This window comes from Homalodisca vitripennis, chromosome 1 (assembly GCF_021130785.1).
Source record: "Homalodisca vitripennis isolate AUS2020 chromosome 1, UT_GWSS_2.1, whole genome shotgun sequence".
NCBI lineage: Eukaryota > Metazoa > Arthropoda > Insecta > Hemiptera > Cicadellidae > Homalodisca > Homalodisca vitripennis.
This window is the reverse complement of record NC_060207.1, coordinates 142,640,071-142,656,607: the sequence shown is the minus strand read 5'-3', so window position 1 is coordinate 142,656,607 and position 16,537 is coordinate 142,640,071. Positions and strand designations below refer to the sequence as shown.

The following is a 16,537-nucleotide window of genomic DNA, read 5'->3' as shown; positions in this document are numbered from 1 at the left end:
TGAGTATCTACAAATAATTTAATAATATACAACTTAAATAATAAGTTAATAAGGTTCACAATAACTTTGAACGACATAAAAAATAGAGAATAAAATTAAGTAACAACAAAAATATTCACTACTAATGGTGTTGCTTTGGCGCAAAATCATTCAATAAAACTGAGTTTTGGTCACAATCTGAAAGAAACTCCCTTAGATTGATATATTTTATTAAAACAATTATCAAATAATACAATTCTTTCGATAATAAACAGATTTATAACTATAGTGTATATTTAAAATTTATAAAACATTAGTAGAACATTAACAAATAATCTAATTTATACTACGATAATACTTGAGACAGTGCAGTTGAAATGAGTGGGTTTGCGACCAACCAAACCAAACACCAATTAGTTGAACACATTTCGCAATTAACATTTAGGTTTGACGACGATTGTTAAAAGTATCCGATAGTATTTTTAATTTATAAATAACAGATCAATACCGTCTTTAGAGACATTTGGATTTTGCCTTAGCAGGGTTGACATGTTACAGGACAATTTCTGCATTTGATTAATTATTGATGGTCTGGCTTTAGTGCTTTGTTCTTTCCTCATGTGTAGTCATCAGAAACGAACTAGACTTATCGCAGAAACCGCGCAACTCAGTCACTACGGTTCACTAAGTTTTACAATCCTGCGATGATTATCCTGGGATCCTCTACAGCAGCCTTGATCTTGCGCAAGAACAGCACAGCCTCACGACCATCAATCAGCCGGTGATCATAGGTCAGAGCGATGTACATCATGGGCCTGATCACCACCTAAAACCCACAATAACATCAGATGTGTCATCAAAGAACTTAACTGTCACAGCGGGCCAAACAGACTAAATAAAATACATACTACTTATTTCATTGATATCTGTGTTTTTTATCTTTTTAATTTTCATGCTAATCTAATATGTGTACGTTCATGTTACTTTCACCAACCAATACATGATCAGAATCAACCAACTTCTGGAAAAGTTTGAATTTATGTATGCATCTTTTTACCATGTCTTGATCATGTTTAAAACAAAAGAGTTATCAAAGAGTCCATTGATTGTATTAAGCTGTTGGAAAACGTTTTTACATTAATAAGACTAACTTTTTAAAACCTAAATCATTTTGGGAGTTGACTCCAAAGGAAGAGGGCACCTTTAATAAAGTTTTAATATAACAGAAGATAAGATCTCCAAATATTTCAAATATGCTCAAATGTATGTCTCCACTAACCTTACAGGAGAGGGGGAGTGAGGAAATAAGAAGGTAACTGATCACCATGTATAAAGATCTTGTTATCAAATGTTTATTTATCTGCTATGCGTTGAAAAAACTCAAGCAGTAAGCAATTAATAGCCAAGAATTAAGGATAGATTTGTACCATATAGATTCAAGTAATGTCAGAATTGAGTACAGGAATTAACCATCTCAATAACTTACACGCATTACAAGTGAATGTACACATTTGTAATTTAACTAAACAAATTTTCTTACATGCATTGAAAAGCAGTTACTGTCTGTACACAGTTTTGGATTCATCATGAAAACGTTCTTATGATTAGAATTTAAATCCTGAATCAATTACCTGCCCCTTGATGGCGACCGGTCCGCGTCGCTCGAATGTGGCGTGCATACCGAGTATAGCCGACTGCGGGGGATTGATGATCGGAGTACCCATGAGCGAGCCAAATACGCCTCCATTGCTGACAGTGAATGTGCCACCATCCATGTCCTCTACTGCTAACTGACCTTTGCGTGCTTTCTCACCTAGAGCATTGATGCCCTTCTCAATGTCGGCATAAGACATGCTCTCTACATTGCGCAGGACAGGTACCAGCAGCCCCTGCCAGTGAAACGAGGACATTAGAACATTCTGCATTTATGATACCATAGGGTGAACCAAACAAGACTTAATACTACAATAAAAGTTGATAATTGGATGGATTCTAGGAATATGTTTAATGAATGGACTTCCATCCAAAAAAGAAGATAAAATACAGGCATTATTGAGGATATGTGTTTATACTGTATAAGTTAAAAGGAACAAACATGTGTAAAAAGGCAGACTGCAACTCAATAGGCATAAAAAAGACTTGTGATTAGGTGTGATTAAACTAAAGCTTACTTGAACGCAAATTTATTTTAATATAATTTATCTAAGAGTAAGAATCAAAATAATCTTTAACACAAACAAACATCAATAATACTCAATACTTCAGTATTTTTTGTAAAAGGTAGAACAAATTTTTACTTGCACTCGCTGTGGTTTATTTATTAGGCTGTTGAGAGTCAAGCTGACAGCTGTAACTATTGTTGTCACTTCTCTGTATAAAAGAAGGGAGGGAGAATGTATGTACGGGACCAAGGACCCAAAAAAATCTAATTTTTGTTTTCAGTGAAAACATCCATTTTTGATCTTTTTTTACAAAAGTGGTTTTCATGAATATACATGTCAATGTGAGTATTTTATAGAAGTTATCATAGTTATACTTAGTTATGGTTAGTTCCAGAATTTTCTAATATGATTCCAAATCTAAATATCTTACTCCTCATTCTCAACCTTTGAATTCTTATTAGTTATTTTAACATAAGTTTGATTGAATAAAATCATCACCAAATCAATTTCTGCCATTCTTAAACATTTTAATACTATCTGATTACACGAAAAACACCTTTAAAGGGATTTAGAGTTTTAATGTATTTTAAAGGGATTTTAGTGGTTCAGTTAAATGGCTATATTTTAAGAACTATAAGTCAAAACCTCCTATACCTTTAATTTTTATTTGATATATTATAATGTGGGTTTCCACAACATATATGTTTTACTTGAAAAAATTATACATTATATACCTATATATTTTCTTATACAAAACATATACAAATACAGAAATTACAATATTTAACAAAAATTAATAATCATCTGCACTGTACCACTTGAATAGCTAATGCCAATCATAGACAAACACTCACGATTAGGGTTACCATAGGCTAATGTTAGAAAAAGAGTTTTTTAGCTGATGAGTCAGTCAAAAGTTTTACATCATATACATCAAGTACAGAGATAGTATCAAATGGTTATTGAAATTATTTATAAAACAGTGTTGAGTCCATGATATTAAAGTGTGTAATGTGTATGTTGGTTTGAAACATCTTAGTATAACTCCTCAAGTGTGTAGATGACCCGTTGTGAAGGCAATCTTCGGACTACAGACTTGAGTTGTGTCCCCCTCTTCACCTGTATTTCTGATGCTCTGTAGTTCCTCTGCTTTCTTCCCACGTAGGTTGGTTTTTTTTCATACTGTGTTTAAGTGATGAGTGGAAAGTTGGTACATTATTGAGTTGCATGTATTTTAGTATTGTTCTTGGATAGAGAGCTTCTGTCACTATCAAGATATTTAGAGTTGAAAAGGCCTCTTTGCAGCTTTTCAGGGGTTGGAGGTTCACAAGGATTCTAATTGCCTTGTTTTTGAAGGATTCAAATTCTGTTCATGTTGGCTATTGACGTTTCCTCTCCATACAGCCAGACCATGTAGTATATGAGTTTCAAACAGTGCAAAGTAGGCAGGGTGCAGTAGTCAGGTATTTAATTCCTTTAGTCTGTCTTAGTGCGTAAAGGCTTGAAGTCTACTACATAGCTGATCAATCAATACAAGCAGTCCAAGATAAAGAAGTCAATTATGGTTCCAAGGAATTTGGTTTGATGAAGCAAGTTGACTTCTGATATGTAATTCATTTGCCCTGATCTTCCTGTAAATATTAATAGGCTAGTTGTAGAGGGGTTTTACCAAAGTCATTTCCACTGCAATACTGATATTCAATTTAAACACTAATGAAAGTATTCAGGTATAGATTTTCAAGTGAACGGTTATCCAGGAAAGTTGTGTCATCAGCGTACATCAAAGTTTTAGTGTATTCACTTAAGTACTCAGAGGTCATTAGTAAGTGGGATCCTTGTGGCACCTGTCTTTGAATCAACTGCGGTTGAGATCAAAATGATTTGAGGTTCATTTTACAGTAGACTTTAGTTTGACTACTTGACTTTGGTCTTTGAGGATTATCATGAAAGAGAGAAGGGGAATCCAAGAGTAACTTCCCAGAAATATTTGGCATTTTAACAGGAAAAATCAATTATATAATCATACATAATTTGTTAATATGCCTATATTTTTCATAGTTTCTTAATGGGAAAATGTTTTCCATTGTTAGTTTTTATATTAAATTTAAATATTATAGATCACTCAAAACTACATAAAACAGAATATAAACTAAAAATTAAAAAATAATATGCTTAAAAAATTATATATATTTTATATTTATATATATGTATATATTTATTTATATGTATGTGTGTGTATGTATATATATACATACATACACACACAAGGTACGAAAATAAAGTAATGAGACTGATTTTCTGTGCAAGATGTGGTAACCCTGCAGGCTAGTTTAGGCACAATATCTTTAACCTTGATCTATAACCTGCTTATAGTCCAAGCGGCATACCGATGCTACTGCTCAATTGTGAGTTTGTACGTAATAAGTTAACACGTGTTTGTGCCTCTCTTCACGGAAATTGCATAATATTGCACAACGGTATGCCATTTCTTTTTGCGTTAAATTGGATGAAAACGCAACAACTTAGAAGGCTTTTGGAGATAAGGTTATGGCAAGAGCTCAAAACTTTCAAAGTTTAGTGAAGGCTGAACGAATGTTGTAGATAAAGACCATAGTGGATGACCGACCTCATGCACGGATGTTGACATGACCAAGGTGCGTTAACTTGTACAATCTGATCGGAGATTATCCGTGAACTGCAGAAGAACTGAACATCAATCGATAAAACGCCTAGTAATAACTAAAGATGTTGGTATAAAAAAGATTTGTGCAAAATAGTCCCCAAAAATCTCACACCACAACAGCAAGAAACACGGAAAACTGTGGCAGCCGATCTGTTAGGGCAAATGGAAATCAATCCAGAATTGTTCAGCCGTGTTATCACTAGGGATGAAAATTGGTTTTTTCAGTATGATCCAGAGAAAAAATATCAAAGTTTGCATTGGTGCTCACAGAGATCACTCAGACTAAAAAAAGCTTGCATGTCAATATTGAAATGCATGCTTGTGTGCTTCTTTGATTCCAAGGTTCATGAAGAGTGGGTGCCTCCTGGACAAACAGTTAACTACCAATATTATTATAAATAAATTTTAGAAAGACTGTAAAAAAGTTCCGTGTCCGTGCTAACATTGCTAATAATTGGATTCTGCATCACGATAATGCCCCATCCCATACTGATCTGTCAGTACAGCAATTTGTAACCTCAAAACAAATATATATATATATATATATAAACCATGTTGTATTACCATTAAATCAAGAATCTCTTATACATTAAGATAATTATTTCCTTGAAAACTAACAAACCTTAGGAGTAGCCACTGCCACTGAGATATCTACATAGTCTCTGTAGACTATTTCATTGCCATCAATAACAGCATTGACAATCGGCTGATCCTGCAGAGCATAGGCTGAGGCCTTCAGGAATGCAGACATGAACCCAAGTTTCAGTCCGTGCTTCTTCTGGAAAGCTTCTTGGTGTGTCTTTCGGAACTCCATTATTGCACTGGCAAAAATAAAATCTTAATGTCAGTAATTCTGTCAATCCCATGTTAAGGATAGAGATTATTCATAAGGATTATCATAAAAATAATTTAACCATTGAATAATGTTATATTTTGGATTTTAATATTTTACAAACATTGATCCTGTATATTAATTAGCATTTTCTATAATTTTATTCGTACCATAAAATAAAAAAGATATGAAACATATTTATGGAGTATATCACCAAAGTATACACATAATTATGTCGCACCTCATATCCAGCTCATTAAAAGTAGTGAGCATCGCATTCGTGTTCTGTGCCTCCTTGAGTCGTTGTGCAATTCGCAGCCGCATACGGTTCATCTTGACCCTCTGTTCTGTCCGAGTGCCAGATATCTCACTTGTGGGGTCAGCAGGGGGCAGTTTGACAGTAGCAGCCTCTATGGCCTGAGCATGGCGAATAGCTGCCACTGGAATGGAAGCCATGGGTGCAGCAGGGGGTGGTGGGGTGGCCTTTGGCGGGGGTGGAGGAGGGGCAGCAGCAGCAGGAGTGATGGTTGGGGTGGGGGGAGGAGGAGGTGGTGGTGGAGCAGCAGCTTCAGGAGCAGGAGCAGCAGCAGCAGCTGGCTTGGCTTCTGGCTTAGCTCCTCCTGGTCCTATGGCCATTACAAAAATATATGAATAATTGGAATGATAATTTAAATATTATAAATATGGTTTTATGATCGTGTACTTATGCTACTCCATAAACAAATCTAAGGGTATAGCCACCATATAGTATTTATATTTTATTATAAATAATATTTTATATCAATACAGTAATAGAAAAAAATTTTAGTGAAAAATTCTAGGGTTTTTCTGCCCACTCACTCTTACACCTCAAATTCTTTTAACAGGCCAAAGACACCCTACCAGTAGAACACCCAAAATACAAAAACATACCTGATCATACAAGCATGCAAGATACATTAGATCTTGCTTAAAACAAGCTAAAAACAAGAATAAGTTATAGTTTACTGATACTTTAAAAGTTCAATCATTGTCAAAATCTACATCCTTAAAGGTATTATTTATAATCAGCTCATACTATAAAAAAAACTAACAAACAGGTATCTTAACTATAAATTCACTAACATATCTAAGTATAATGAACTAAAAGAACGAGAAGTCAAAGCTCGTTTTATACATCTACTCTAACCAGTTAAGGAAACTTCCTGATCATCTATGAAATTTATTTACTCTTTTAATTATATTTATACATTAGAGTTAAACTTGTTCTCTATTCCAACAACAGTGTATTTTCACAATAGCTTTATACCAAAAATCTGTAAAGTTTCAGCCTCTTTGTTGAAAATTGGGCAATAAAGAACATTTGTGTTTCAACAATCTGTACATTGACAGCCATTGATTGGGCAGAACAATAATGCTCAAGCTTATACAGTGACACATTCTTATAACATTTCTCGAATATAACTGTTACCAGACAATGTTCGTTATAAGTTTAACGAAGAAAATCAGCACGAGAAATGATTCTTAGTGAAATAAAATGTAAAATTTAAGGTTTTTCGCTCTTAACATTTCTCCGGGTACACAGTACTTTTTTCAGTAGATTGTAATTGCTCACTGATTTAGCTATTGTTTGTACACACTGAATGCGAGAGTTGTGGTGGCACTGCATCACCCACAGTACTTCTGCAAGCCACTGCCAGTCACCCAGCAAGCAAAACAATATGGTGGTTGAGGGGATTATTGATCTTCACAGGCCATGTTTTCCGAGAGAGGAACAGAGTGCAAATGAGGAAAGTCATGTCATGCCCCAGCTCCATTAGGACTCCTGTACCAGCAGCAAAACCTTCCTCTACAATTTCTGGCAATTTCATAATTGTAATATCATCAACCAAAAAGAAACAATTGAATATGAATAATTTTAACAAACCAAATTAATTATTACTGTTAATAAAAACAATAATTCACCAAATGGTTTAGTTTTGGACAAGGTCTTTCAAAACCAAAAGTTTCATCAACAGGCGACTCCACAAATAAATAAAGTTTATTTAAGAAATGATGAACATTGTTTCTTGTGAGTGTCTTCTACCTTGTCTAAATTAAATTGAAGTAAATTGTTTCAAGTCTACGTATGTATTACATTTTTTGTATACTATGATAGTCAAACAAAGAATTGTCTAAACCGATTCCCAATTCTCAAATTTTTAATCTTAATAGAACTTCTTACCTAAGTTTCATTTAAATAAAATCATTACTACCCCAATTCCTATCAGGGTCAATTCATTTCAATCACCCAAGGTAAATATAATTTGTTACTCAACATTTTAAATTTTCCTGATCCTTTTATAATTGTTAATTTTTTGACCATAATTTTTATAAAGGAACAGTTGCTCAATTATCAACTACAGACTTAACCCTTATAACGTCAGTATATCTTTTCACGACTTCCAGCAAACGGCACAATATTAAAAAAAAAAAAAATTTTTTTTAATGTGTAAAGTTCATTTTTATTTTTACTTTCTATAATTATGGTAAGTATAAAAAAGTAAAAAATTTAAAATTATCTTGTACGTACATATATTTATGGGACATTAAATTGTAGATATAAATAAAGTGAAAATAAAAGGCACACAAAATTTTATTAGCTAAACTATAAACATTACCAGACAATGATATAAATATAATTAAAATAAATTATGTTTATAATAAATTATATATAATAAAATTAAAAATAAATAAAAACCATATAAACAGAAAACACGACGAAGGAAACCGACTCAGCGATGGTTAGACGCGCACTACCTGAAGCCAAACTGCAAACAAAAGCGCGCGCGCTGTACGGCGTCTGTGCCGTGTGGCGGGGAGAGTGTCTAGACACTGCGTCTATTGTTTCAAACAATGTAACGCGACAGCTATATTTTGACGCTTGACATAGGTCAATAACCCACACACATGGTTGACGCATACCGTTAGTGACATTGATCGGATTTAAAAGGAACTTAAATTTGCTATAGACGCAGTTTTGTGTCGATGCACCATACCGCGTCTTTGCCGTTTGGAGATAGTTTGTCTATGCGCCATATGGCGTCTGTGACGTTATAAGGGTTAAAATGATCTAAGTTGACAAAGTTAAATGATGCTACCCGAAGATGAGACAAATAATGTAGAGAATGATTCTGAATTTCTTCCTGGTCCTTTTGAATTAGTAGAGGAGAATATGTTGCATCAAGTGGAATACATTTGTAAAACTTTGGGATTGTCTCCAAAGTTATATAAAATAACGAATTTGCATACCGATCAGCTGTTGTCCCCAAATAGAACTGCTCAACATAAACATAGAATATGTGAATTTCAAGTCAAATATTGTTTATAAAATCACATTTCTTTACCTTGGTTGACTAAGTAAAACTTTTTTGTCTACCACTATTAGCCAAATGGAAATGTGCTCATACAACAAAGAGCTCACTTCACCTCGGGCATTTCTGTTTCCCTCTTACTGATCGACTATCACAACAGAGACACAACACAATACGCAAGACTATTTTCTTGTTTAAGTGATTCTTTGTTTACTAGTTTGGTATGAGGAAGATTTTACCTGCTGTTATGTTGCTGGACTGAATGTGGTGGAAAATAAACACGATTCCTGTCCAATAAACAGTGACGTAGCAAATCTTGGCTTATTCGAAATTCGATTGTGAATTCTCATTAATTGATTCTCGAATCCAATTTTTTAGTTTTTTTTATTCTGATTAGGTTAATTTTCTCTACCCTCCAGCATCTTTCAGGATGGTCTTAAAAATATCTCTAACGATAATTTAAGGGGCAAAAAAAATGAAAACCCAGAGTTTCCTTACAAAACTTGCCATTATAACAGTGTTTCATTGTAGGCTACACGTCAAAAATAAAAATATTTCAGTGAATTTGGTCTGTAGATTATGGACATGCTGATACTAACAGTGAAGGCAATTACGGTTTATCCGATTATTCTTAAGATCCATATTTAGGGTTATTAAAGAACATACATCTCAACAGACAGATTTAAAAAAAAATATCCTGGCCAACTGGATAATTTATCCATTATTTAACTTTTTTCAGCTATAAACAAGTGAAAAGAATTTCAGCCTCTAACTTTAGTCATCAAGCTGGTTACTGCAACTTGTGACTTGCTGAATCATATGACAGTCATAATCTTCTCATTATAACAAATGATATGTAGATGAGGACTGAGCCTTTTCTGTTTGTATCCACTAATTCTGAGCCCTCTATTAGTCTCATTACTCATTATAATTGTGGAGATACTTTGGTTGATGCAATTTAGACTGGTCCCTCATGTGCAGTTTACGACAGCCCTCTATGACCATATTGGACCATGAAGCATGTTCGTAATTCAATTTCTAAACCAAGAGTTCAGTTAGCATGTTCGTAATACAATTCTTAACCCAAGAGTTCAACTGACAAATCTACAATACTGACAACAATTCTGAAGAAGAAACTTTAAGAGCAATAAATTGCTTCCCAACAATGCTGAATGAACATTAACAATGAATTACAAATGTGAAACTCACCAATCACAAACAGGAACTCACTATTGACCAGAGACTAGGAATGAGGAAAACTCCTCAGACCTGTTGAGTGACGAGCCACTCAACCAAGGGGGCATGAAAACTACTTTACCAACAACCCATTAAGCTTTTAAACACCAGCTGATTTGTTTTTCCAGACTAAACCACAAGAAGATTGAATGTATCTCCAAAAGAACACTAGTCTAAACTTAAAAAAATCTCAGCTGGCAGAAACCAAAGGAAGCAAAACAACCGAACACTTTATTTGATGAAAAATATTACTGTGGTACACTTTGTGTGTAATTTTTCCACTGTCATGACAACACGTAAGCTTTCCATTTCATACTGTACCAAAACTTTGCTTAGATTATTAAATTCTTGAAATGTTGCAGCACCACTGTGGAAAACAATTTTCAGTTATCAGATGCTATACAAAAACATCTTTGGCAAGGCCACAATACGTCAACAATTTAATTGTATATAAGTCTTTGTATGTATGTAAGTTAAGAAGTAAGATTATGCTACATGTTTTCTAAATACTGTTCAGATATTGATACAGATTTCTTAAATTTAAAATAATTTTATTTCAATTATTACTTTTTTGTAGCTGTTTTCATGCTTTTTTATTAATAAGGATAAAAATAAGGAAATCCAAAATTCTATTGTCTGAGACTTTTTATGATAGTTAATAAAAATATAAGAACCACATAAGCACACTCAGATGTAATATTTACCTAGCTTAAGCTTGAACAGCTTCTGCCCGGCCTTGACACTTGTGCCATCCTCCACATACAGCTCCTCTATGACTCCAGCACCTGGTGACGGCACTGGCACTGATGTCTACACACAATGCAACCACATTTTCACTACACTTAAAAAATAGTTTCATATTATTATACAGAGAGTATTTATTAGAACCTATGTTGCAATGAAAGAAACTGAAAAGAAAATATGAAAAAGTATATTCATAGTTAAAAGTATTGAAAATCAAATCTAAAATATAATATCTAATACAGTAATACTTCCCGATGTTTAAATCTATGAGAATATATAAACTACTAAATCAAAGATGGAAATGAGAATAGTGGGAACAGATCTGAGAAAAGTTATGCCACAATAGACCTCTGTTTCTATTATTGTTCTAACTAGAAACATTATCCTAAATGTTACAAATACATAAACTAATAAGATCAATTTAAGAGAACCTTAAATGACTTGCTCTTTTACAAAATGCATTAGTCACAAATTGTGTGTCACTCGCTGATAAAATCAATTTACTATTTCTGTGAAGAAACAAACATTGCACTTTAGCTGTTTAGTTCTTCACAGAAATAGTATACATAGGTATATAAAATACCTCTTAAGTTGTTCTATATAAATGAATCACCCAATCTTTACTATTAGGAATAATCCACGAGTTGATAACCAAAATAAGCAGAACTGCAAGTTATATACTATACCAAATTTTTTTACGAGTTACTGAGGTCCATCAATAAAACATTGTATTACGAAGTCAAATTTCAACTATAGTACGAGACATATCATTACAAGCCTGGGTTGTGGTGCGGTGTTACCAGCTGTAGTGGAAGAATAACTTACTAGTGATGTGATAATTCCATTAATTCAACAATTGTTACTACTAATCTTTACTCCTCATCTATCTTCCTGAATTGTTTACCTTCATGATGTAATTTAACACATATTTACACTACAACACAGAACAGTAAAAAATAATAAATCAAATCAAATCAAGCAGAATATTCAAACGCCAAAGAACAAAATGGATGTAAACATCCTAACTGAGTTGTAAATTGTTATTGGTAGCTTTCACTTAACAGATTAGAACATTATTCTGCCTGATTATGAGATTACATCAATTTGGATTCTTCAGAATTGAAGGAACAAGGCACTGAAATTTTACATTTTTTGTAAATATTTCATTACTCACCTTATCAGTTTCGATTTCACAGACAACTTCATCGACTCCAACCGAGTCTCCAACAGCTGGAAAGAAAAATTATGGAACAAGTGAATATAAATATTTAAAACTCAGTAAATGAAACTAAACCAGGTCTTCTATAAAAAATAGTACTGTGGTGCAAGCTCTAATAAAGTAAGTTTACCCAATCATTTTATAGTAAATTTCTCTGAAATGTTATCCAATATAATATTTCTTGTTAAACAGCTCTGGAAAACTATGTTGTATTCTAGGTTGTATACTAATTACTTGCAGATAACTACAGTCTGTCAAATACTTCTTTACAAATATGGTTCAATTGCTTTTTCATGAGTACAATAAACAGTGATATAAAAATTCTATACTTACAAAATGACAGGATGAAAATTCTTACCCTTATTCCACCTCACATCTCCCTCCGAGACCGATTCAGCGAAAGGTGGGACCGTAACTATTCTGTCCTCCACTGTAAAAACATCAACATCAAATATATCTTCCTAGTATTATAACATTTTTTCTGAAAATGTGTAATTGTAGTCAATATTTATCAATAATACTTCCCAAACCAATCATCACTGGATTTCCCATTACAACAGAAATGACTTTTGGTACATTTATAAGCATGAATTATAAAAACTAAACCAAAACAGGTTCTGTTAAGTCCCTAAAAAGGATTTTTTAAGCACTCTTTAACCTTCCAACTCGCAGTAATAAACACCGCAGAATTGCATATAGTTGTTTAGTAGAATGCCAAGTATTTTATAAATAAATTATACAAAATAGTTTGTCACTAAATTTAAACAAAGGAATATGCAGGGGTTAATTTCTAGAACTAGAGGTGGCAAAACTGTAACCTCCTGGGGTTTGGAGGTATGAAAAATTCCTAGAAAAAAAGGGATTCAGAGGCCCTCCGAAAACTAGTTTGAAAGTGTGACGTCTCAAATAGTGTTTTTATGCATTTCTATGATACAGAGGAAAGTTTTTGCACAAAACAAAAGTCGTAATTTTTTCAAAGGATGATAACAGAATGCCATTCTGGTAAGTTCCACCTCAAATTGAGCGCTGGTTATATGTATACTTGAATAGAGGATACATTTATGAAGAAAACATGTATAAATGATAAATTTATTGTATGATATAATATGTATCTAATTAATGCAGATTTTACTTTTAATTTTCATATCATTAGATTTATTTACAAGATGTATAACAAGATATGTCAATCAACTGTAATGGTACGATTTAAATAACCCAGGAGGGTTCACTTCTGGCTGGTTTATACCTTCCAGTTGAACCTACTGTACACTGGGTACAGCAAACACCAATGTGTCATTTATAATTAGGCAATCCTATGCATGTCCAGGAGCGGTACATCACTAACTGTAAAATGTCGAGATATTGCGGTGCAAGGGTAGATCGATTGGTCTAGTCTAGTGCAGGAGATGTCTGTATGAGTTGGTTAAGTGTTAAAGACATTTCATAGCCTAGACGTGCAGGAGTGCTACCCCTGCCTGGTTTGACTATAGACAGGCTGTTACAGAGCTGGCCTTCTCTTTGTTCAAAGAGACATGACTGACATTAATGCCCAAAATACTCCCTTATGGATCTCGACAGGAGGCGGCCCAAACCTCCAACCTTACCCATCCAGAATATCGTGTCACTCCCGGAAGCAGCGCAAAGGTCCTTTTAGGACTAAGTGCAATTACTCAGCTTCTTGTCCTAAGAGAACAAAAAGAAACAGAAATCTTATTTTCTGCAGAATATTTAATGTATTAATGCGCATATTTCAAAAAGTATCTATTTAAATATTTTAATAACTTTTTTTATAAAATAGTTAATAAAGTACGTAAAGTTAATTTTTATATGTTTGTAAAATATTAGAGAGTTACTGGAATGTACTATATATTTTTTTATCAATAAAATAGTATATGTTTTGAAACTCGTAAAACTTTAGTCTACAAAATTTAAATGTTTACTTTTATTACTATTGTTTCATTTTATAAGTCTCGCCACTTAGTTTGCTTTGTTTATTTCTTATCTTTCTAATTTTAACACTACTTAAGGCAAATATTGTAGAAACCAATATATAAGTCTCCGCAAAGTTGAGTGGTTGCCACAGTGATTGCAGCACAATATTCACAAACATTGAAAAATTGATGTTTTTGTATGGCATATTAAACTCGTTGACAGCAGCAGACGTACTAATCATTACTGCCAATTACGAAATATGAGCAGGGGTATAATACAGCACTGTACAGTGTTTCTAATACACACATATTCACTCCACCATCAACAAACACGGTCCATGACAGTCAATCAAGTTTTTACTGTACAAATCTACTCATATAATTGATTAAAGTTTTCAGATACTATAAAACCTTTTTTATCTATACAATCCCATATATAACTAAAACAATATTTTAAACATTCTAAAATTGAGTATATACTTTCTATGTTTATAATTTGTTTTCCCCTACTATCCTACCCTACCTACTTCATCGTTCACCCCCCAGTCCCCACCTTCTTCATTCTCTCTCCTTCCCCCTCAGCTTCAAAACTACTTCCATCATTCCATACCTTTGCACAAGCCTTCTTGGAATACATTTTTTTATATCATAATATATATTATTAAAAACACAATTCAAATTGAAAATCAAAATTTAATTTTTCTATATGATTTACTGACGGTCCTTGCCAGCAAACAATGTTTTATCAGAAAGGTATTCTTACACATACTTTGATTTCTTACTGCTTTGATTTTCTCTTATACAAATTCCAAAATATAAGATATAGGTGTTTTTGATAGGAAATCAATATTAATATTGAATTTAAAATTATAGGAATTAGTATATTCAATAATTTACTAAAAAAAAAAGCATATTCATTCCACTCTCACCTCTATAAAACTAAATTATACACCAAAGCTTATTTTGTTTGTTGCTAAAAGTTTGTTTTTAAAATTATTTTAAAATATATAAAAACCAATAAAAACTTACACAATATTGCTGAAGAGCGGAAATGCCTACTACTTTGTACCAAGTGTTTGACAGTGCAGATCATTTGTTAGGCTGAAAGCATAAAAACATTAAATTAATTAAAATGTGTAAATATAGGATAAACTATATGTTTACATAATATATTTATAAAATGATTAATTTGAAATGCGTATTAAACAAAAATCCATACTAGTCATTGATAAAACATCAGAAGTAATTAAAAGATAGACTAATTCAAGCAATCCACTTATCAAACTCTGTAATTCACAGAGATAACTACATTGCTGATAAGTACATGGAGGGTATTCAGCTACAAGCAGGTCAAAAGATACACCTTGACCCTACTGACAAAAATCTTATCACGCAGGGCTATTGTTTTTTAGAAATTAAAATCGGCTCATGCAAACTATTGTTGTGGATTCTATTGTCCACATCATGAATTATTCAATTATAATAGTATACAGTAATAATAGTAATAAATAATTAATAATGACAGTTAACTTTTACAGTAAAAAGTTTAAATTATACTCACAGTTTTTAAAGGAGACGCCTACACTTGCCGTGCGGATCCAGCATTGTGATAGCTCACCTATTACAAAAAAAGAATAGCACTTTAAATAAATAAATAACGTTATTTGAAAATAAAAAATACTGGGGGGGGTGGGGGGGGGGGGGGGTGGGGGGGGGGGGGGGTGGGGGGGGGGGGGGGTGGGGGGGGGGGGGGGTGGGGGGGGGGGGGGGTGGGGGGGGGGAGTTCTACTATCAATAGAGAACAATGTGGGTCTGACATATTTTACCAAACTAACCTAGAAAAAAACATGCAATTTGTTGAGCGGATTTTCACAGTTGCGTGGTTTAGACCATGCGTTGTCATGATGCCCATGAAGAACATATTGAATAATTCAAAGTGTGAAATGATTTTAGTTTTGCCATCTTAGTTACGTTTTAAGGCCCTTCCCCCAATTTGAACCGTCATTATTTCGTGGATCGTTGGACCGAATAAAATATCACAAAAACCAATGATTTCTACGAAGTTCCCTACTAAGACTTTAACTGCTTTAAATATTTGAGACACCCGCGACTCACTACCAATAGAGATTATCTTATTTTACCCCAAGGTTGAGAGAGGAGAAACTGTTTGATAAAACAATTTCTCCTCGCAAATAAGGTGATAACCTTAGTTCCTTGCTAGGAGCCGTCTAGTTTCCGCACCTACCGCTGGTATCAATGGAGACCATCTAAGATCAATCTATCGTATTGCCTATCGATCGGGAAACTGACTTTAGATACTTTGACACTTAGTATCTAATATAGGACGCGGCTGACTATGGGTCCTGGTGATCACTTTGAGTAACTGTAACAGGCTGTATGCGTATACGTTTTGCCATTC

At 33.5% G+C, this 16,537-nt stretch overlaps 1 protein-coding gene across 1 annotated transcript; it reads right to left on the bottom strand.

The window, feature by feature from the left end:
* Positions 1-15,304, bottom strand: LOC124372595 (dihydrolipoyllysine-residue succinyltransferase component of 2-oxoglutarate dehydrogenase complex, mitochondrial). Its single transcript, XM_046831001.1, has 8 exons — positions 15,148-15,304; positions 12,546-12,617; positions 12,143-12,198; positions 10,929-11,034; positions 5,898-6,282; positions 5,447-5,645; positions 1,611-1,868; positions 1-805 (listed from the first exon to the last, which is right to left on the bottom strand). Exons 1-8 carry the CDS (start codon positions 15,209-15,211, stop codon positions 671-673), a joined length of 1,275 nt encoding a protein of 424 aa, XP_046686957.1. The 5' UTR covers positions 15,212-15,304; the 3' UTR covers positions 1-670.
* Between the last annotated feature and the right edge of the window lie 1,233 nt (positions 15,305-16,537).